Raw genomic sequence first — 23,152 nt, 5'->3', positions numbered from 1 at the left:
CATATACAAGGATCACCGTCTCAGCTGTTGGATTATAATAAATCAACGGTTGAGATTAATCTTTTTCTTTATTCTTTTCTTTTTTCTCTCTGGCTCCCTCTCTCTCTCTCTCTCTCTCTCGAGATTGATTCTCTCATCGCTTCCATCTCTATACGCTTGAAATCTCACCAACTCTCTCATGTCTTACTTTTCAGATCTGGTCAACTGAGAAAGGATGGAGATGCTAATGTAGACGACGAAGACAGAGACTCGCTGGGACGAAGCGCCGAGGCTCACCGGAGAAGAAGAAGACGCCGGAGTATCTCTCTATCTCCCTTCTCTCCCTCTGTCTCTCTCTTTCTGTGTCTGTCTCTCTCTCTGTTTTGATTTCGTTTTTCTTTTCTGGTAAACAAAGGTAGATGAGGCAGAGAAGATGATGTTTGGTGGTGGTGCATAGATCCGAGGAAGAGGTAGAAGAAGAAGACGCCGCCGGAGTATCTCTCTATCTCCCTTCTCTCCCTCTGTCTCTCTCTTTCTGTGTCTGTCTCTCTCTCTGTTTTGATTTCGTTTTTTTTTCTGGTAAACAAAGGTAGATGAGGCAGAGAAGATGATGTTTGGTGGTGGTGCATAGATCCGAGGAAGAGGTAGAAGAAGAAGAGGGGAAGGCGGCGAGTTTGGTCGCTTCGGCGGTAGATCTCGAAGAAGATGGATGAGATGGGGCATCATGGAAACGACCACGATGGCGGCGTGGAGAAGGTCCAAGCTCCGGTGTGCTGGAGCTCTCGTGATGTACTCTCGTTGGAGGGAGGCGGCGGCAGTGACATTAGTTAGGTTTAGGGTTAGGTTATATTTTTTAGTTAAATTTTATTGTTAACTAGATTTGGTTTAGTTTTCTAAATCTCTTTAATTGTAAACCGATTAAATTTATAAAACATATTTCTATTTGGTTAATTCATTTTATTTTGTAAACCGAATTAAACCAATAAACCATTATTAATTAATATATCAATTCTAATTTAAAACTAAATTATTGTAAAATATATAAATTTTATAAATATAATTAATATACGCTATCATATCTTCCTAGTTTAACAGCATTTATACAATTGCTATAATAGAGAGCGGACCTAAGATAGTTGGGGCAGACATAGCAGTTTTAATAATGTTAACAATAGCATATGATAGATGTTTTCTTATGCTAAGAATATGAACATTTTTTTTTGTAGTGTGAGTGTCTATGACCCGTAAGGAACCAAGAGCTGTGATCAGTCTCCAAATATAAATCAGAGAGAAAAATACGAGAAGAATCACATATCATCCTAATGCCTAAGTGACCATACTTCATCACAAGGTCCACCCACATTCATCATCCCAATATTTCTTCTTTATTATGGTTTGATAGATGCCCAACCACAAGAATGCACCACACAAGCTCTCAGTTATCAGTTGACATAAAAACTCTCAAATATCTGATAATAATTTACACCACTAAAATATACTCGTTTGTTTTGAAACGGTCCACAATCTGAATGCTTCATAGGTAAGCTGTCGAAAACACTGTTCCTTACTATCATGGGGAAGGTTGATTGGTATACCTACCTTTACTATTTTTCTTTTAAAGATAGCCCTTCTATGGTGTTCCGTAATAAAACGTCTCCTTAACCTTCGCAAATATCTTGTTATTTGACATCCATTATTTGTTTTTTTGTGGCCACGTACAGTTTCATAATATTATTAAATAAACATTTAATTTTATAATTACTATCTAAAAATATATAGTAATAGTCACTAACAAATCAAAATTAAGTGTTAAGCCCTTATAAAAATATGTTAATTAATATACATAGTAAATCATATAAATGTAGGAACTAAACTAAAATCTACAGTAACGATCATAATTTCAAATAACTTAAAAGAAAAAATAAAATTGCAATGTTGTGTAGTTCTTACATATTAAATCTGACAACATTTAATTGTGTTTATTTTAACTTTGACTAATGATTTAAAAGTTAGGCACGCGATTTCTAATTAAAGCATGTTAATTTGGTTTCGCATAAAAAGATGGGGGCACATACTTATATTTTGCTGTCTCTCTTTGGAGCGACGAATTTTTCAGAGCACGTTCTAGTTGGTGATGTGTTATTTGATACTCTTTTTTTTTTGAAAAATTGTTATTTGATACTTATTAAATGTTTTTTCTTTTTTTTCTTTTTTTTTTCTCTTCTTTACCAAAAAAATGTTTTTTTTTTTAGTCATAAATATTCTTAAATATTGGTTTATCTAGTAAACGTAGGTAGATCTGCAAATAGTAGATATGATGGGTCAACAATATGGGTCAATATTACATTTCTATATAATCGTACCTCAACCATGGTATTGTGACCAAAAACAAAGTATTTTGTTCGTGCCTGAGTTTCTCTTCAATGGACTCCAAGTGCGTCCAATTTTTCCAGAACAAGACGATTCTCGTCACCGGTGTTCCTGGTTTCCTTGCCAAAGGTACTCTCTTTTTGGTATGTCACCAGTTTGACATGAATTGGATATCTTACAGTATGGTCGATTATCTGATTGTTATGTTATGAACCACGAAGAAGATTATGTCACTCATTTCCAATTTGATTGCCAATGTTTTTAGTGACTAAGGTTCATTACGGTTTTTGGATTTCATTTGCATGCCACACATGAGAACTTGTTGTACTGAATAATAACTTAATCGTTGGTGTTATCTTTATTCATTTCGTTCATTTGTTGTTCAATCTCGTTATTTTTTTCTGTGATCCTTACACCATACGTGTACTTTCCACCTATCCGGAGTATCCTCACCAAAATAATTTTTATAAAGTAATTATGATTCGAAGATAATTAATAGTTTTTTTAATAATATGTAAATAGTGTTTTTGGAGAAAATATTGAGGGTACAACCAGACGTGAAGAGGCTTTACCTTCTCTTGAGATCAACAGACAATGAATCCGCCATGGAACGGTTTCGCACTGAGGTATAAATTGCTTAAACATTTCGTTAGACATAAATCAGTATTTATATGAATATCTATGAGGTTTATAACTAAATGTTATGTAAACATTTAGTCATTTATTTTTAGCAAAAAAAAAAACATTTAGTCATTTATTTTGAGAGTATTATTTGACTTACATGCATGCAATAATACAACAGGTTTTGGAAAAAGATCTTTTTAGAGTGTTGAGGAACGATTTAGGTGATGCAAATTTGAAAATAGTGTTAAAAAAAGTTGTCCCGATTCCGGGTGATATTTCTGTTGTCAATCTGGGACTGAAGGACTCTGATCTCTTACAACATATGTGGAATGAGATAGAAATCATTGTAAATGTTGCTGCCACAACGAACTTCGATGAAAGGTGTAGAACGAATATATACTGGTGGATCCATGGATTATTCAACTTTTTATCCTATAACAAATATTGAAATCTAACATAAAAATTCAACTTTTAATATGTATAAAAAGATATGATGTTGGTCTTAGCATCAATACATTTGGACCGCTCAACGTCCTCAACTTTGCCAAGAAGTGTGTTAAAGGACAGTTGCTTCTCCATGTCTCCACCGGTGAGTTCTATAATGCCATTTACTCTCACGAAAGCTAGAATACGTATTCATATCATTTTGATTCATTATATATGTGTGTATCCTTATTTACTGGATGTAATGTTGTAGCGTATGTTTGTGGAGAAAAGCCTGGAATCTTACCAGAGAAAACATTCAAAATGGGAGAAACGTTGAACTCTAATGGAAAATTAGTTATTGAAACTGAAATGGAGCTAATGAAGCAGAAGCTGAAAGAACTGCAGAAACAAGAATGTTCCGAAGAAGAGATTGCACAGTCCATGAAAGATCTTGGAATGTCAAGGTTAGTGTAAAATTACAAACTAGTTCTTATATTAATTGACAATATCCATTGAAGTTGAATAAAATTACTCTTTATTAGGGCGACGCTTCATGGATGGCCAAACACATATGTGTTTACCAAATCAATGGGAGAGATGCTTCTTGGTAACCATAGAGAAAACCTTCCTCTCGTTATCATCCGTCCCACGATGATCACTAGCACTTTTTCAGAACCGTTTCCCGGTTGGATTGAAGGGCTAAGGTAGATTAATAATATAGACCATTTGGACTTGATAGATTCATAATAATATTTTTGTTCTAATCATGTGCAGAACCATAGATAGTGTGATTGTTGCATATGGCAAAGGAAGGCTTAAATGTTTTCTTGCGGATTCAAACTCAGTCCTTGATCTTGTAAGTTCAACTTCGTTTAGGGTTTTGGCATATAAGATCATCTAGCCTGAGTTTTGGTATTATAAATTAATCAGTACATATTGTTAATTCATCTATAAATCAATACATACGCTGACTATATATCTACTTTGTTGTGGTGCACTGAAATCAACGTTCATAGATACCTGTGGACATGGTCGCTAATGCAATGGTCATGGCAGTGGCAATACACGCCGGGAAGTCAGGCTCTCAGGACGTGTACCATGTCGGCTCCTCTTGTAAGAATCCAATAACATTCGGACAGCTTCACGACCTCGCGGCTCGTTATTTTACTAAAAGCCCTCTTGTTGGACGAGACGGGTCACCAATCATAGTCTCCAAAGGAACGATCTTGTCCACTATGTCTCAGTTCAGCTTCTACATGACCCTTCGTTACAAGCTACCTTTGCAGGTATGATTTGCATTAATTTCACTAACTAATGCTAATTATAATTCTAACACAGCAAGGCAAATGTTAAAATCTTGGTATCATGTAACTTAGGAGACTCGGAAAAAAATAATGAAGAGGGAAAAAGTTTTATTAAATTGTATATAACAACTTTTAGGTATTATTTTTTCACTACCAGATGTTGCGATTGATAAACATAGTTTATCCATGGTGGAATGGAAATAAATACAAAGACATTGACCGCAAAATAAAGCTGGCGATGCGGCTTGTCGACCTCTATCGACCTTATGTGTTGTTTAAGGGAATGTATGTATCCATCTAAAACTTTCAACAAATAATTTCAATTTTTGAATCTTTACTTTTTCAGTTTTAATTTTCTCAATCGATTTCGCCATTATTATTTTGCAGATTTGACGATATGAATACTGAGCGAATGAGGTTGAAAAGACAAGACATCAATAAAGAAATATCTGGTTCACTTGAATTTGACCCCAAGTCTATTGATTGGGAAGATTACATCACGAACATTCATATTCCCGGCCTCATTAGTTATGTGCTACAAAATTGAAGCTTCTATGCAATAATTTCTTTTATATTATACTACGGTCGGTCCGAGCTACGCGCAGATTATAAATTTCAATTTGTTATATATAATATTTATGTCATAGATTTATTTATTATTTTTCTTATATGTTATATAATGTTTATAATATAATTTATTACAATTGTAATATGTAAAGCTAATATAATTTCTCACTATTTTAAGTAAGGCTAAATTATATCTCTTATTCAAAAAAAAAATTCATAAAAAAAGTAAATAAAACAACTTTCCAAAATGTTGTATGACTTAAATACACTAAAACTTCTTTGAAAAATAGTAATATTTACTATATCATTTGTTAAACTATAAAACCGAAACAATATATTACAATCTAACTACATTTTTTATATAATATTTTTTATGTTTAAAAAACATGATTATATATTTGGGGTTTTGCAAATATGACTCAAAACTTGAAGTCAAACACAAAACTAACACATGTTTTTTTTGGAACTTTGACATGCCTCTTTCATCCCCAAAGTTCAGATTATTCACGAAAATGCCATCACTTTTTTTTCTTTTCAAAAATGCATATTTTACTCTATCATCCTCATTTTCCTCAAGTATTCACAACATTGTCATTGCCCTCAATACACCAACCACCATGAACAACCAATTCGAAGCTCTTAATGTACCTAAAAATCGATTTACACTCTTTCTTTCTCAATTCTTATGAACTAAAAACAACATCTCTTTCACTTTCTCTCCATATTCACCAAAAAACCCCAAGATTATGATTCTAAAATTTTTATGGTTAATAGAGCCATTGAAGCTTACGATTCTTGGTGGGTCACTTTTGTTTGAGATTCTGGGTGCTTGAAGAAGACTTATGTGTGCTAAACAAGTTATCTCACTGGTTAAAACTATGAAATCAGTTTTTTTTTCAGATCTGTTCGTCTAGACGACTTACGGGTAAGTCGTCTAGCTGTAGACGACTTACATGGAAGTCTTCTGGTCATTGCAGAGGTTAGTTTTGCAATTGACTTTTAAATGTGTTTTTATAGATGACTTACATGGAAGTCGTCCATCTTTTTTTGTTAAAAAAAAAATTCGAGACGACTTCCATGTAAGTCGTCTAGGGTAAACGGGTTAGTTTTGCATTTGACTGGATTGTGTCAGAAAATTTGACTTTTCCTGGACGATTTACATGTAAGCCGTCGAGTAGAAAATTAAAAACTCAATATTTTGTTATACCTAGACGACTTACATGGAAGTCGTCTCAGGTTAGTTACGCAACTGAAAAATAAAACAAAAAAAAATTATTACGACTTACACGTAAGTCGTCCGTCCGATGACTTACATTGAAGTCGTTCATGATTTTATTCCGAGATTCTGGTCAATTACATCAAGTAATTTTGGCAAGATAATATTGTGAAATATGAACATATTTACCAAATTTTTTATTAATATCTCTTCAAATTTACTAAAAAAATCATAATTAAAGGAATACACATGCAAATCACAAAACATACCAAAAACAAAACTATTATAGATCATTCTTCTACAGAGACAAGCTTGGACTCCACTTGATATGGAAGAAGACTCGGTCAGAAGACTTCCTTCTTCTAGCACATAATATTTTAGAAGACTTTGAAAGACTTATGGGAAGTTTTCTGTAAGACTTATGGGAAGTTTTCTGGAAGACTTCCTGGAAGTCTTATAACATTATATTTTAGAAGACTTCCCATAAATCTTCCAAAATCTGCTCCAAATCTGAAAAACCTGCATGTAAAAAAATGTTCAAATGGTTTAAAACAGAAAAAATAAGTGAAAAATTATATAGATATACTTTTATAGAATACACAAAGTAAATATCCAAACACTACAAGCGGATGAAGTAAAGATAGCATAAGAAGAATGCTATATTTGACATAATCTTTACTTTACGATAGCGTTTTATAATATGCAGTTTTATTTTTCGGACTCAAAAGCATGTAACGCTTTTTAAAGAAGTTTATTTTTATATAGCTTTTATAATCTTGAAAGGGTAAATCTTCAAAATAGCACCTTTCTAAGTTTATATTACAAAAATAGCACTCAAAAACTAAAATGACCAAAATAGCACCTTTCTAAGTTTATCCTTTGAAAATTTTAATTTTTTTATTTTTCAAAATTTGAAATCTTATCCCCAAAACCTCATTTCTCAACTCTAAACCCTAAACTCTAAACCCTAAACCATAAACTCTAAACCCTAAACCCTAAACCCTAAACTCTAAACCCTAAACCCTAAAATCTAAACCCTAAACCCTAAACACTAAACCCTAAACCCTAAACCCTAAACCCTAAATCTTAAACCCCACCCTTTAACTTTAAACCCTAAGTTTGTGACTTTTGATAAAACATTAAGTGCTATTTTTGTGATTTTTGACCTTGAGTGTTATTTTTGTCTTTTTCTCATCTTGAAACGCTATGTATAGTTTAGGGGGAAAATTATTTCATTAGTTTAGCGAAACCCGGCAAAGACTTAGCAAAAAAAAATTTAACTCTACCTCTCAAACTCTCAAAATTCACTCTCAATTTTTTTTCCCTTTGTTTCAAATCTATCGAGGTTCTCTCTCAATACAAAACTCTTATCTCAATCTCTCGACCCTAATCTCAAAATCTCCCTACTCTTCCGTTCTCTTCTTTCTCCCTCCTCTTCCTTTCTCTATGGCCATTTAATCCCGACCTTCCACCAGATCTGCTCGCTGTGCTCCGCCCCAAATCGACTAAGGTCCTCTCTCCGTGACGGAATCGTAGGCTCTGCTCTTATCAATTATCATTTTTCGAATCAGGGATTTAGCTCTGCGGCAGTGTTAATCTGAGATTGGTGCTGGTCGCTACATATTTTTATGGCTTCTAACGATGGTAAGCCCTTCTGGATGAAACACGCAGAAGACGCCCAAATCAAGGACCAAGGAGTGAAAGATGCCGCCGCCAAAGCAGCTTTCGAAGCCACATTCCAAGGCGTCGATAGTGGTAGCCTCATTATTGTTTCTCGTGTGGTGTTTGATGGTAAAGGTCATGTCTTTTATGTCTGTAACATGCTTTTCTTCTTCTGCTGCTGGACTCATTGGCTCTCCAATCGTCAATTTTTTTGAACTAATCATAGAAATTCTTCACTATTTTCTTTCTTGCAGCAAGAAGATTTGTCTCAGCCATAAGGTAAATAGAAACCCATATTCCCTTTTGCTTAAAGCTTCCAACTTTAAGTTTCGATCTTGACATTAGCTTTCCTTCCTACCACAATCGTCACGATTGCAAGTTTATCCAAACTAATTAAGATGTTTGATTTGCTAATCTCTCTTCCTGTGTTTCACTTACTAAACCGAGGGCTTATGCAAATCAAACTTGTCAATTAGCTTCGAACTTCAAGTTTCAGTTTTATAGTTACCCTTTAATTTTGCATAAACTCTCTTTGTTTCACTGATTGCTATGAGTACTGAGTTGTGTATATAAATATTTGATTTTTACAAGTTTTATTGTACAGAGAAAAGTTGCTTTTGGAGGTGTAGAGCCTGTGAGTCAACCTCCATGGCGATCTGAGCAGACAGGAACATCAACTGCTTTTGCTCTCCCTGGTACTATTTCCTATCATCTGTTTGGCTTATGTTTATGAATTATTAATTAAAAAAAAAAACTAGCTTCCTCTCCTATTTGTATTTCTATTAAGAATTGTTTGGAAGTTTAACAATCATGTGCCCAATGAATTCTGTAGGTCCTGAAGGTTCCAAGAGTGTTCAAAAGGGTGTGACAGAGAATGCTCTTGTTTTTGGTCCAACTCTACAGCCAAAACTCTTTCAGGTGTTGTTAACCTTTGCTGTTTATTCGAGTAGTGTTTTTGACTCGTGCTTAATTATTATTTTCACAGCTCATCCAGGTGCACTTGGGTTGGGTTACTGGAGCATAAATTGTGCTTTAGCTCTTGAGAAAGAAAGTATGAGGTTAGTCTCTTAAAATTTAGTTGGCAGACATCTCTATGACCCAACTTTGGACGTTTTATTAACCGGAGGTAATAATCTGAGACAAGTTTTGATGTATTGTTGCAGCTGCAAAGAGACAGTAGGTTTAGATGCTTGAGAAAGTGGTGATGGATCATCGAAGGACTTGGAAGTGCAAAGCCAAGAGAGACAAGAAGCTCCTGAGGCGAGTTCATGGCGGCCTTGCCTTTATCATTGCAGAGACTGATTCTGCTTCCAGTCCGACAACATAGCTTGCTTACCAGAGGAGGAGAAGAAGAAGCTCCTGTGTTGCAATTTTGATATCAAATAAAATTTTGGTTTTGTTTTTGTTTAGGTTTGGTTATTTTGTAAACAATTTCGATATCAAATAATATTTTTCAAAATATTTTTATTTTGTAAACAATTTTGATATATAATTTTTCTTTTTTTTTAATAATGCTATAATAGCAATTATTATTTGCTATTATAAGTTATACAATTGCACAACTAAAAAACGCTATCAAACTAATACTTTAACATAGCATGCGCAAAAATGCTATCCAAAGTGCTCAAGAAAAGATTGTGGGAGAAGATACAGTGTTCGCCATAACGCTGCGCTATCTTGCAATAGCGTTTTTCTCATGCTACATATGAGACGTTTTCTTGTAGTGAAGTGAAGATGAGAACCATCTGGTTAAAAACCTGCAACAAAAAGATAGATTAGTGAGAAAGACGTGAGACAAAAATGAAATTCATATAAAGTTTGGTGATTTCAAGTCAAAGAGCTTAGAATGGGTTTGGAGAGTTTTAGTTTGGGAAAAAAGTAAGAACTTTATGCAACATGAAGTTACCAAATGAAGAAAAATCATATATAAAAGCTTACCAAAACGTTCAGATCTGTTATGAAAGGGAGACATGTGAAAAGACTCCGTCAGAAGACTTCCAGGTAAGTCGTCTTGGAAGTCTTCTAGCATATTATATTTTAAACGACTAACAAGTAAGTCGTCTTGGAAGTCTTCTAGCGCATTATATTTTAGACGACTAACAAGTAAGTCGTCCCAGAAGTCTTCTATATCTGAAAAACCTGCATATCCAAATCCAGATCTGAAAATCATGCATATCCAAAAACGTTCAAATGACTTAAAAACAGAGAAAATGAGCGGAAGATTAGATATATCTACCTTTATAGAACACACAAAAATACATATCTAAAATTAATAGATCTACCTTCAAATGAGTGGAAGATGAGAACCATGTGATGAAAAACCTGCAAAACAAGATAAACTAGTGAGAAAGACATGTGACAAAAACAATAAATTGATATAAAGTTTGGTGTTTATAAGTTCAAAGAGATTAAAGAGAGGTTGGTGAGTTTTAGAATGAGGAACATACCATTTTTGTTGCAGCCATTTGAGAGGAAGAGAGAGAATGTGTAAATTTTTCTTTATATATGGAGACAAAAATTCCAATAAGGTTAAATATTTTCGATTCAAAAGACTTTCTAGTAAGTCTTACTTTTAAGTCGCCTAGAAGACTTCAATATTTTTAGCGGGAAACTAAAATATTTTTAGCAGGAAACTAAAATAGTTTTAGCGGGAGTTAAAAAACTTTCAGAGAAGTCTTCTAATGGCCAGACGACTTACCGGTTAGTCGTCTAGACCCTAAACATAACATCTAAACTAAATTAACTAATTAAACACTTCATAAAATCAAATTAAACTCAAAAAAGTGTTTAATATACACATAAATAAACACATATAGGTAAAATTTTAATTTTTCAAAAAAACATTCAAGCTTACCAAAATCTAACCCTAAGAATACATACAATACTACAACATAGGTTGTCAAACCCTAAGCCAAAGAATATTATGATTAACTACTTTCACTCATCTATGTTGAAAACTATTCAATTTTATTATATTTTAATTTATATTACTTAAAACTGTTTATAATTACATGATTTTAATTTTTCACCTGACAAAATATTTCTTTAAAATTTTATAAATTATTTTTAAGATAAACTACACTAGAAGATTTCCATCTCAGAAGACTCAGACGACTTTCCGGGCCTATATTCGTAAAAATGAGCTCTGTTTTTTTGTTTGGTCACAAGGGGCTGGCTGTAATTTCACAAGGCTTTTAGGTTAGTTTTGCATTTGATTCAATTTTGGGTATATTTTTGTATTTAAAATCAAGTTTTGAGTCATATTTGGCAAATCCCCCTATATATTATGTGTCGACTATTGTATCATTTATTCATTTTATCATCCTTTCGGTTAAAATTATTTGATATTCCCCAAATTTTATTGCAAAAACTAAATTTAATAATTGGATTATTGAGATATTCTTATAAAATTATTTTCATTTTAACGGTGCAAGTCTTTTAATATGTTTATTTTATTTTACTTTTACTATTTTTCAAATAATTTTTAATTGCCTCTCTTGTTCATATTATGTAAATATTTATTTTCATATTAGTATTTGATTTGTATTCGAGGACTTTCGAATTCATGACATAAATTTTGTTGTAATTTTAATAATTTGTTATTTTTGTTTTTTACTGTTTAAGATATATATTATCCGTTTCAAAAAGATCCGCTTTTAAAAAAATATTTATTTCAAAAACACATTTTTACATTTTCATTACGTCGGTAAATGTAAACTTTAAAAACAAATTATGCTATACAAAACTCTATTGGTAAAAAGTTTTGGGATACAGTTTATTAAAAATTAATCTATCAATATTCAATATTTAATATTAAAACTTACATTTTTTGAAACAAAAAGAGTATTTATTTTTTCTTAATATGTGTATTTAACTATCTGTCACTTCCCAAAAGCATGACCTAGATCTGAAAAATCTACATATCCAAAAACTTTCAAATGAGTTCAAATAGAGAAAAATTTCAAAAATAAATTTTTATGATTAAATAATAAATAAAATAGTCGTATTATGTTGAATCTATAAATTTTTAGAGTCTAACATATAAAATACAAAAACACAAAACCAAAATTTATAGATCTACTTTTAAAAGAATGGAAGATAAGAACCATGTTAAAAAAACCCTGCAAAAACAAGATAAATTAGTGAGAAGAACATGAGACAAAAATGAGAAATTGATATAAACTTTAGTGTTTTCAAACTCAAAAAGATTAGAGAGAAGCTGAAAAATTTTAAAGGGAGAAATATTACATTTTTGTTATAGCCTTTTTAGAGAAAGAGAAAAAATGTGTAAAATTTTCTATATATAGGAGACAAAAATTTTCAATTAGGTTAAATATTTTCGATTCAAAATAGTTCACTGAAAGTATTCTAGTGCATTATTTGTTAAAAATCTTCCAAACCCTAAAATCAAATAAGTAACTAAATAGCAATAAACACTTCATAAACTTAAAATCAACATATAAAATGTTTAATATACACAAAACTAAATACATATAGATCAACTTTGTTTTTATTTAAGAAATTAAATCGGGATTTTTGCAAGATTGACTCAAAACTCAAAGTCAAACCTAAAACTAACTCATGATTTTCTTGGATTTTTCTTTTGTCCTATTTACCCCACAAGTTCATATAATTCACGAAAATGCCATCAAATTTTTTTTTCTTTCCGAAAATGACATTTTTACTCTCTCACGCTCATCATCATCAAGTAATTACAAGATTGTCATTCTCATCTATACCCCAACCACCATGAACAACCAATTTGAAGCTCTTAATGCACCTAAAATCGATTTACACTCTCTTTTTCTCACTTGTTATGAACTAAAAACAACATCTCTTAACTTTGCCTCCATATTCATCCAAAAAACTCAAGCTTTTGATTCAAATTTTTTTTTATGGTTGATAGAGCCATTCAAGCATACTATTCTTGGTGGGTTACTTTCGTTTGAGATTCTGGGTGGTTGGAGAAGACTATGTGTGCTAAGGAAGTCATCTCACTAGTTTAAGGTATAAAATTATAATTTTTTCCAGATCTGTTCGTGTAGAAGACTTACCCGTAAGTGGTATGGCTGTAGAAAACTTACGGGTAAGTCTTCTGGTCAAATGGACGACTTATTTGTAGGTCGTCATCTTTGTTTGTTAAAAAAAATCTAGAGAATACCCTAGACGACTTACTGATAAGTCGTCTAGGCTAAACGGGTTAGTTTTGCATTTGACCGAATTGTGTCAGATATTTGATTTTTTCTGGACAACTTACCAATAAGTCGTCTCCGGGAAAACAAAAAATTCAATATTTTATTAAAGCTAGACGACTTATCTGTAAGTCGTCTCAGGTTACTTTTGCAATTGGAAAATAAAACTTAAATATTTAACTTTTTCCAGACAACTTACTCGGAAGTCGTCAAGTAAGACGACTTACTTGAAAGTCATCCACGATAAGCAAAGTCGTCTAGATTTATTTCCTAGATTCTGGTCAAACCTTGCTTATCTCGGACGACTTTCTCGTACGTCGTCTACCTGGACGACTTTCAAGTAAGTCGTCTGGGTTAAATATTTAAGTTTCTTTTTCGAATTGCAAACTAACCAGAGAAGAGTTACAAATAAGTCGTCTAGCTTTAATAAAATATTGAAATTTTTGTTTTCCCGGAGACGACTTACTGGTAAGTCGTCCAGGAAAAGTCAAATATCTAACACAATTCGGTCAAATGCAAAACTAACCCGTTTATCCTAGACGACTTACCAGTAAGTCGTCTAGGTTTTTTTTTTAACAAACAAAGCAGGACGACTTACTTGTAAGTCGTCCTATTTAAAATTCAATTGCAAAAATGACCTGTTTGGACGACTTACTGGTAAGTCTTCCAGACGACTTACTGGTATGCCGTCTGCGTCAATGTTCTGTAAACTTTCATTTTCTCTATGTTTGCTAATGTGTTTTATTTTGAATTTTTGTAGATGATGCGTCAGTTACATGCAGTGTATGAAGAATGGTTGTTGAAAGATTGCCGTTGGGATTTTGTGGTTGATAATGTCAAAGGAGCGAGAATCATTTTTTGGGGGATGGTTCGACACATGCTGAACTTCTTGCAATGGCTCAAGAAGATTATAACCTGGACAGGGGCACATAATCTGTGGAGATAACCTACTCATTACCAGCAGAAATGATGCAGGCTCCAGACACCCCTCTTATTCATGTTACAAGTGATAGACAAGTTTGAAACTTGCTCGAAATAACCAAAACGCATGGAGTACGGCTTTGTGTATCAAGCCGTAGCAAGGTGGAAACGGTTTCAGAGTTCAGGGTAGAAGATGATGAAGCTGATGAATGTTTTGAAGATGATGATGATGGGGAGGAGGATGATGGGGAGGAGGATGATGGGGAGGAGGATGCTGGTATCTCCAATGGTGAGGATTACAGTTTTTATGGAAATGTTGAAGATGAAGATGAGGAAGATGATGATATGTGTTTTGAAGATATCAAAAAGATTGAAGGAGGAAGATCGAATGGTAACAATATCTATGTCAACCAGAGTTTTGTTAGCAAGGATGCACTGCTTTCAGAGCTGTGGTTGACAGCAGTGAGGTTTAGGTTCTCCTTCAGAATATACAAGTCAACGAAAACTCTCCTTGTGACAACATGTCCGGTTAGTGGTTGTCAATGGAAGGTTAGAGCGAGTGTGAAACATGGGACAAACACGTTTTGGGTAACAAATTATGTGGAAAAACATACATGCTCAGTGGGAGACCGACTCGCTCAGCGGAGACACTGTACTCCGAAGTATGTTGGTAGGCTTTTCATTGATCGTGTTGGAATCATTGATGGGTTGAATCCGCAACATATCACTGATGCAATGAAGAACATGTTTGGCATGACGCTTGATTACACCACTTCATACAGAGCACTTTTATATGCACAAACATTGGTGAGAGGATCAGCAGAAGATGGGTATTCGCGTCTGCCATCATATCTCGAGCAAATCTCCTTAGCAAATCTCGATTCTATCACGGCTATAGAACTTGATTCTATCAATAGATTTAACTATCTATTTCTTTCTTTTGGAGCTTCGATCAAAGGTTTTAAGTATCAGAGAAGGGTCATTGTGGTGGATGGGACTCACCTAAGTGGGAAGTATGGAGGTGTTATGTTAGTTGCAGCCGCACAAGATGGGAATTTTCAGATATTTCCATTGGCTTTTGGGATCGTAGATGCTGAAGATGAACCTTCTTGGGAATGGTTTTTCACAAAATTGGCTAGTTGTGTATTTGATGAGCAGCCTCTGGTGATAGTCTCCGACCGGCACGCGGACATTAAAAGTGCGTGTGATAAGGTGTTTCCTTGGGCAACCCAAGGAATATGTTATTATCACCTTCAAGACAACATTGTCAAAAGTATAAAGGGAAACATCTCTTGTACTTGGTGAAATGTGTTGCTTATGCTCATACGGTTTCAGATTTTGACCGGTATATGGCTGAGATACGGAGTGCAAACCCGGACCTTGCAACGTATTTGGAGAATGCCGACGTCAGCCTATGGTCAAGGGTTTATTGTTAGGGGGACAACTACAACATAAAGACAAGTAACATCGTTGAATCTATTAATTCCGCTCTAAAGCGAGCTAGAGGATTTACGGTTCAGTTCCTGTTGGAGTTCATAAGGGAGAAGCTAGGAAAGTGGTTTTGGAAAAGGAGAGAAGATGCTTTGAGTCTCCCAACTCAACATAGTCGAGGTGTTGAACACTTGCTTGCTGTTTGATCGGAGATAGCGGATACGATGACGGTACAACCAATTGATGGATGGCGATTCTTTGTGAAAGGTGGCAAAATGGACTGTGTGGTTGATTTGGAACATGGAAAGTGTGATTGTGGTGTCTATGCAGTGGAGAAAATATCTTGCTCTCATGCTATAGCTGCTGGAACATCTGCTGGTTTGCATATCTCCACACTTGTATGTCCGGTGTACTCAAAAGATTTTCTGTTTGCACGATACTGAGAGAATATATATATCCTTGTGTTGGACAACAAGTTGAGGAACGCACATGCTTTCCTCCGGATGAAAAGCGTGGTCCGGGAAGACAGAAGAAATCAAGATGGCAATCTTGGTTGGAGCTATCCAGGATGAGAGGACGCAAACCCCGGAAGCAACACAAGGTTTATAGATGCTCAAAATGCAAGGAAACTGGCCATACGAAACCACAATGTAAGAAATGACGTGGATGACCTTCAAGTAAGTCGTGCAGTGTTTAGTCTTCCAGAAGACCTTCAATTAAGTCGTCCAGTTAGTCGTCCAGGGTTTTTTCTTCCAAAAGACCTTCAAGTAAGTCGTCCAGTGTTTAGTCTTCCAGAAGACCTACAATTAAGTCGTCCAGAAGGTCGTCCCGTTAGTCGTCCAAGGTTTTTTCTTCCAGAAGACCTTCAAATTAGTCGTCCAGTGTTTAGTCTTCCAGAAGACCTTCAATTAAGTCGTCCAGTTAGTCGTCCAGGGTTTTTTCTTCCAGAAAACCTTCAAGTTAGTCGTCCAGTGTTTAGTCTTCCAGAAGACCTTCAAGTTAGTCATCCAGTGTTTAGTCTTCCAGAAGACCTTCAATTAAGTCATCCAGAAGGTCGTCCAGTTAGTCGTCCAGGGTTTAGTCTATGTATTAAAATTTGTGTTATGAACTTATCTGTGTCAACTTCTTTGTCAAATTTCACTACCAAACAAATTTGAGATGGTCTTGTCCTTTATATTATCCGAAATATAGTTACAAAAGGTCACTGCTCAGAAGACTTTCCAGACGACTTAATTGTATGCTTTCTGCGCAGAATATAGTTACAAAATAGGGATCAAGTTCAAATACACACATCAGCCTAATCAATCGTACAAAATAATCTAACGAAGCCTATTTATCACCCCTCATACGCACCCAGGTTGGCATCATTGTCCTTGTTTTCGAACTCATGCGCGTCAGGAAGCTCTTGAAATATATCCACCGCCATCTTATCCCTCATAGTCTTCCAAGTCTTTTTTAATAAACTCTATCCCAAGAGCATGACATTCAATGTACTTTAGAGTGTACACGCCACAATCACCAGCTCGGGCCGGAGGTATATTGGTCGGTCTCTCATATGTGAATAGCTCCAGGCTTTATTGGGCACGTTGTTCGTCTGAGGAAGCGCACTCAACAAGCAGATAAGGGACCATGTAGAGAAAAGGCTCCATTACCACATCGAGGTCTTCTGGGGAGATACTGGAACAAATGTTGTCCCAGACGACTATGTGCCTCTTAGGGATCGATATTCACATAGCAATCCAATGAGTGTCGTTGTAGTTCACTGGCGCATAGACATCATCAATATCCGTCCCTCAAACCTTGTTTGATTGGCAAAATGATGGTCTAGTGCCTGCATAATAATTCCACGCCCCACCAGGGAGTCTTCTTCCTAAACCGTTCTGATCGGGCTACGAGTCCTTAAAATCCTTGTAGTTGAATCTCCATTGCTGAGCAAAGAGATGATCAAGGAAGGACATTCCCTCGCTCCTGAAATGTTGTGGGTTAGCGTCGTACCTCTTCCTCAGCACATTAATCCAAGAATCAATATACTTCATATAAAATAGGGTACAAGTCAAAAGATATCAGACGACTTACTGGTAAGTCGTCTACGTAGAAGACTTACCAGTAAGTCATCTGGTAAGTCTTCTACGTAGACGACTTACCAGTAAGTCATCTGGTAAGTCTTCTACGTAGACGACTTACCAGTAAGTCGTCTGATATCTTCATTCAACTTACTGGTAAGTCGTCTACGTAGAAGACTTACCAGACGACTTACTGGTAAGTCGTCTACAAAAAAAACTTATCACTAAGTCATCTAAGTCATAGCAGAAGACTTACACAGTCATCCAGCCACTCTAAGAAGGTCCGGAGGATTTAATACCACCAAGTTCTACTTGTCCGTGGTTTTTTATCGAGAGGTGTTCTATAATGACTGGAAACACAAAATGTTGAAAAGCAATAAGTTTTTGTAGACTAAAGCAAGCTATTATGGGAAAAGCAAACACTTACGGACAAGTTTTCAACCAATCAGCGAGCTCCTTCAACTTCTTCTTGTCAATTGGTGCAAAAGGATTATAGCCTGGATAAAGCTTTTTGTTTGGAATGATCACTTTGGCCGTGCTGTTTGCCGTATAAGGAGATTGCTGTGAGGCAGCAAGTTTCCTTGTTCAATCACTCTTTGCACGACAAAGTGCCAAAGCAGCATCCCTCTTTTCCAGATATCTAGCATCCTCATTCTGTAAATCCGAAACAGTGGATTGATTTTTGTCCAATAGAACAAGGCTCGGTACTGGAGCTTTATCTTTCGAGGAACTAGCATCTGCGGGCACATCTGAACCTTTATCCTCCGGCAAGATCTTTCTTCCCGCATTCGTCCCATTAACACTTTCACTCTGCAATATACAAGATGGATTTATACAATAATAACCAAAGATCCATTTCAAACAATAATAACCAATGACTTTGTCCAAAGATCCATTTCATACACTATAAACAAAGCACACATGTTCTGACATACAAGAAACAAAGCAAATGTAACTTTTCAGTTCTTATTCTTAAGACTTTGTCTAGTCAATCTCTTGTTGGGAGAGGATTCGTTACTAACCCCGGGTTCGAGCGTCGGTTTAGGTGGAGGGGTAGTGTTTTGAGCCGATGTCCTTTTCCGTTTTGTGGTGATACCAACCTTCTTCTCCACAGCTTCCACCCTTTCCGACAGATACTTGATCTCCTTAAGGCACGTCCCAAACCCTTCTCTCATGGCATCAACTATGTCCTTGAACATGGTTTTAATATCCTCTTTGGTCAACCCAGCAACAGTCGTATGAACCTCTTCACTAGCCTCTGCAGCTGCCTCTTCACTAGCCCAGAAGATATGAACTTAGATATTTAACGGATTAAGAAAGATGGAAAGAAAAGACTTCGCAGACGACTTATAATTAAGTCGTCTGGAAAGTCTTCCAGCTGTAAGACTTAGTAGAAGACTTATAATTAAGTAGTCTGGATAGTCTTCCCAGACGACTTAATTATAAGTCTTCTACTAAGTCATTCAGCTGGAAGACTTTCCAGACGACTTAATTATAAGTCTTCTACTAAGTCTTCCAGTTGGAAGACTTATCAGACGACTTAATTATAAGTTTTCTGCGAAGTTGTCCAGATTGCAGTAAATACCTGACTGAGGATAGCCTCTTTAAACTGTCTGCGTCCTTTGCGACCCTTGTAAGCCAGTTTCGGTGGAGACGGATTGTTTGGGAGAGGATTACCATAATTAGCACCCAATTCCGGCAGAGCTGTGTACACCCAGACCTCGAAAGCTTGCGCAAACCCATTAATAGTGTAACAACCCAAAATATCTCTGCCCTTCACAGAGTCCATCAGCACCTTAAACACGACTCTCCCCATGGATAATTTTCAAACCGTTCTAGCTCCATCACTAGCCTTGCCAGACTAACCCGTGTAGGGGTTGAATATTTTCTCCCTTCAATGTATCTAGTGAAGATGGCAAGGTACGCGAGCCGCTAGCGAACATCCCGAGACCACACTTCGCATCTCTCAAATGCTGCTTTTATCTCCTGAGTAGATGGCCCAGCTTCGACATGAACTCCCAACATCTCCCAGAAAGAAGTCAACTCCTTTGAAATGACACAGTGAGGTCTCTCAAGGTCCTCGATGTACTCGCAGTTTAGACCAGTGAGGTTTTCAAACTCTAACAGTGAAAACCTCACAGGTTCTGGACCAACGAGACTCCACAGCTCATACTTCTTCTTTATGTCCAGCTGGAAACCGAGCATGTAGTGAACCAGCCTTGAAGCCCAATTAAATCCCAGCTCTTGGAACTTGATGAAAACTCCCAACTTCGACTCCTTCAGCTCTTCATATTCGGCATCATGAAGAGCTTTCTTTAAAGCAGTATGCAACGTCCAACATGTATGATACGAAAAGCTATGCACTGCGGGGGCTCTTCCCCTAATGTATGTATCCTACGGAGGAGTTCTGGTATATCCATTTTTTTTCCTGCAGAACAATCAAAGATAACCATCTCTAAACAATCAAAGACTTATAATTAAGTCGTCTGGCAAGTTTTCCAGCTGAAAGACTTATAATTAAGTCGTCTGGAAAGTCTTCTAGCTGGAAGACTTTGCAACGACTTAATTATAAGTCTTCCAAGACTTCCAGCTGGAAGACTTTGCAGACGACTTAATTATAAGTCTTCCAAGACTTCCAGTAGAACATTTTAAAGCAGACCTGAAAATTCAGAGAAGATGTAGTCGCCTTCGACATAGCGGTTATATATCTGCAAAAATAGACATGAAAAAAATAACGAGTGTATAAATTGATAGAGACAACGTTTTATGTTCATCTTTTCCTCAGTCAATCACTCGACAGTATGAGATATAACTTACCGGCGGCATAGTTCAACGAGACGCCTCTGAGAGAATGCGCGCTAGGGTTTCCTCTCAGATCTTATATAGAGGAAGCGGCTGTGAGAACGGTGGTGAGAACGACGGTGATAACGGCGGAGAGATAACCGGCGGTGAGAACGATGGATTAGAGAGAATCGACGGAAATCGCCTTCGAAATCGCCTTTGAGAGAAACGGCGTTAGGGTTTTCTGAATTTCGCTAAACAATGAAAAAAAAACACCTTATGTCCGGTAAATAATCCGGTTAGGTTTAAAAGTACATTGAAAAATTAAAGGTTCGGTCCGGTTTGGACGACTTACTAACTAACCACGTTATAAAGCCGTAGTTATACTTAAATAGTGTTTACTATACACATAAATAAACACACTTAGGTAAATTTTAAAGTTTTCAAAAAAACATTTATGCATTCTAAATTTTAAAGTTTTCAAAAAAACATTTATGCATTCCAAAATCTAACCCTAAGAACACGTACAATACTACAACATTTTTTGGCAAAACCTAAACCAAAGAATATCATGACTCACTACTTTCACTCATCTATGTTGAAAACAATTAACTTTTGTTATATCTTAATTTATATCTCTTAAAACATATGTTAATTACATGATTTCAATTTTTCACTTATCAAAATATTTTTTACAAAAATTTTAAATTATTTCTAAGTAGAACGAGTCCAGACGACTTTCCAGTAAGTCGTCTAGACGACTGTAAAGTCGTCTGGACAGACGACTTACGAGGGTTAGAAACGTAAAAAAAATTTTGTTTTTTTATTTGTTCACAAGAGGCTGGTTGTAATTTCAATAGCCTTTTAGGTTAGTTTTGTATTTTATTCAAGTTTGAGTTTACTTTTGCATTTGAAATCAAGTTGTGAGTCATATTTGGCAATTTTCCCAATTAAATATTCCAAAATCAAACCCTAAAAATACAAACAATAATATAACATATGTTACCAAACCCTAAACCAAAGAATATCATGACTCAATTTGCATTCACTCATCTATGGTGAAAGAAACTTAATTTTGCTAGATCTTAATTTATATTATTTACAAATGTTTATAATTACATGATTTCTATTTTTCTCCCATAAATTTTTTTTTTTTTTAATTTATCAATTATATATAGATCTATTATTTGATATGACTTCTAGGAAGTCTTCTTGCAGAATACTTACAAAACAAAAGAAGACTTACTTAGGTTATATTCGTAAAAAAACATACTAGTTTTTTTTTTGTCATAAGAAGTTAGTTGTAATTTCACTAGCATTTTGGATTACTTGCATTTGATTGAATTTGAGTATACTTTTCCATTTAAAATTAAATATTGAGTCATTGTTGGCAATTTCACCTTATTTAATCAAGATGGTTGAAAATAAAATATAATAATTACTCACTTCGATTTGAAAAAATTATATTTTTGGAATGTTATGATCAAATGATATCTGAGAACCACCTTCTAAATTAGTGACTTATTTGAAATCATCTAGTCTTTTTTTTCTTCGAACGGCTATTCTATTACTCAAGCTTGAGGTAGTCTGGGAAACCAGACCGTAACAGAACAACCAATGTAATACATAGTTCTATGGAAGGATCGCGCTATCTTAGCTAATGAATCAGACGATACATTTTCAGAACGAGGGATAAAAAAATTGAGAACGCTGAGAATCTACTCTTCAGCTTCGAAAACTCATTTAACTCCGTGGAAAAGCTAGGCTATGCTCCTGGATCTTGAATCATCGAGGCTAGGTCCTTACAATCGGTGCCAAAAACCTGACACGTCGATAATTGCAACATGCACTCCATCGCCTATAATAGAGCCTCAAGCTCAGAGTGAAGAGGTGAGATCCTTCTTAGTTAGTTCCTGGCTCTCAATAATTGAATTACTCCTCCCGCAGTCATCCATGTCCATCCACACACCGTTTAAAGAGTGCGTCATCTGTCCATGATCCATCTACCATGCATCTCTCCGAGATTGGTATTTGTTCAGGATGCGGTGGTGGCATCGGTTCTTCCTCTTTTCGGTTTTCTATTTGAAATCACCGAGTTAAAAACATAAATATTATAATGAAATGATATGTTTCATCCTATTTAAATGAAAATATTATATTGCGCAATATAATTACTACCCGCCCTTCTTATTTAGTCATTAGTCATGAAATAATGACAATTTATGTCCACAACTATAAATTACGAAGAATAATATATATTTACCATATAAATATAACTCCAATATATTGTGTAGATATACTTAACTCAGCTGCACATGAACCACATGTGCAATAAATGGACCCAATGTTGATATGAAATATGGAAATTTTTAAACTTAGATATAAGGAAAATGGTCGTATAGTTTATTGACAATGGTCCATACAATTTACCTAGGAAGTTTAATGCATCTATTAGGGGTGCCGAGAGGATCTGTGGTAATGACACCTAAACATAACTTAAACAACGTGTTGCTCCTCAATTATTCTATATGGAATGTTTGTTTAGATTTTTGAAATATAGTAAAATAAATATAAAAACCGTTTATAGAATAGTATAACCAATTAATTATTTTAAAA

At 35.2% G+C, this 23,152-nt stretch overlaps 2 protein-coding genes and 1 long non-coding RNA gene across 7 annotated transcripts; all 3 read left to right on the top strand.

Annotated features, from left to right (window-relative positions):
* The first annotated feature begins 38 nt into the window (after nucleotides 1-38).
* On the top strand, nucleotides 39-930 carry LOC106402584. The gene is made up of 3 exons (XR_001280740.3): nucleotides 39-298; nucleotides 395-473; nucleotides 569-930. It is a non-coding gene; the product is annotated as an uncharacterized LOC106402584 (long non-coding RNA).
* A 1,393-nt stretch (nucleotides 931-2,323) lies between these two features.
* On the top strand, nucleotides 2,324-5,458 carry LOC106403161 (probable fatty acyl-CoA reductase 4). The gene is made up of 10 exons (XM_013844002.3): nucleotides 2,324-2,478; nucleotides 2,872-2,975; nucleotides 3,152-3,354; nucleotides 3,462-3,562; nucleotides 3,671-3,863; nucleotides 3,942-4,103; nucleotides 4,174-4,255; nucleotides 4,416-4,685; nucleotides 4,861-4,988; nucleotides 5,091-5,458. The coding sequence occupies exons 1-10, from the start codon at nucleotides 2,403-2,405 to the stop codon at nucleotides 5,248-5,250; spliced, it is 1,479 nt and encodes a 492-aa protein (XP_013699456.2). The 5' UTR covers nucleotides 2,324-2,402; the 3' UTR covers nucleotides 5,251-5,458.
* Nucleotides 5,459-7,671: 2,213 nt separating this feature from the next.
* On the top strand, nucleotides 7,672-9,609 carry LOC106402519. Of its 5 annotated transcripts, none has more exons than XM_013843273.3 (5): nucleotides 7,672-8,427; nucleotides 8,753-8,843; nucleotides 8,981-9,066; nucleotides 9,134-9,206; nucleotides 9,312-9,609. In XM_013843273.3, exons 1-4 carry the CDS (start codon nucleotides 8,191-8,193, stop codon nucleotides 9,170-9,172), a joined length of 453 nt encoding a protein of 150 aa, XP_013698727.1. In that variant the 5' UTR covers nucleotides 7,672-8,190; the 3' UTR covers nucleotides 9,173-9,206; nucleotides 9,312-9,609. The 5 variants fall into 5 exon arrangements, 3 of the variants coding, with proteins under 3 accessions (XP_013698727.1, XP_048607538.1, XP_013698726.1); XM_048751581.1 differs by having other exon boundaries at nucleotides 7,689-8,018; nucleotides 8,158-8,427; nucleotides 8,981-9,206; XR_001280733.3 differs by having other exon boundaries at nucleotides 7,710-8,283; nucleotides 8,403-8,427; nucleotides 8,981-9,206.
* The last annotated feature ends 13,543 nt before the right edge of the window (nucleotides 9,610-23,152 follow it).

The sequence above is a fragment of the Brassica napus genome, chromosome C3, assembly GCF_020379485.1.
Source record: "Brassica napus cultivar Da-Ae chromosome C3, Da-Ae, whole genome shotgun sequence".
NCBI lineage: Eukaryota > Viridiplantae > Streptophyta > Magnoliopsida > Brassicales > Brassicaceae > Brassica > Brassica napus.
Note: the sequence above shows the minus strand (reverse complement) of the source record. Positions and strands in the feature narration are given on the sequence as shown.

Bases quoted from the DNA above. Each gene is read 5' to 3' on its own strand.
- LOC106403161 (XM_013844002.3), top strand. From the start codon at position 2,403: ATGGACTCCAAGTGCGTCCAATTTTTCCAGAACAAGACGATTCTCGTC. The intron at 2,479-2,871 runs GTACTCTCTTTT...ATATGTAAATAG, and splicing joins TCCTGGTTTCCTTGCCAAAG to TGTTTTTGGAGAAAATATTG. The intron at 3,563-3,670 runs GTGAGTTCTATA...GTAATGTTGTAG, and splicing joins GCTTCTCCATGTCTCCACCG to CGTATGTTTGTGGAGAAAAG.
- LOC106402519 (XM_048751581.1), top strand. From the start codon at position 8,191: ATGCCGCCGCCAAAGCAGCTTTCGAAGCCACATTCCAAGGCGTCGATA. The intron at 8,428-8,752 runs GTAAATAGAAAC...TTTATTGTACAG, and splicing joins AGATTTGTCTCAGCCATAAG to AGAAAAGTTGCTTTTGGAGG. The intron at 9,207-9,311 runs GTTAGTCTCTTA...GTATTGTTGCAG, and splicing joins CTTGAGAAAGAAAGTATGAG to CTGCAAAGAGACAGTAGGTT.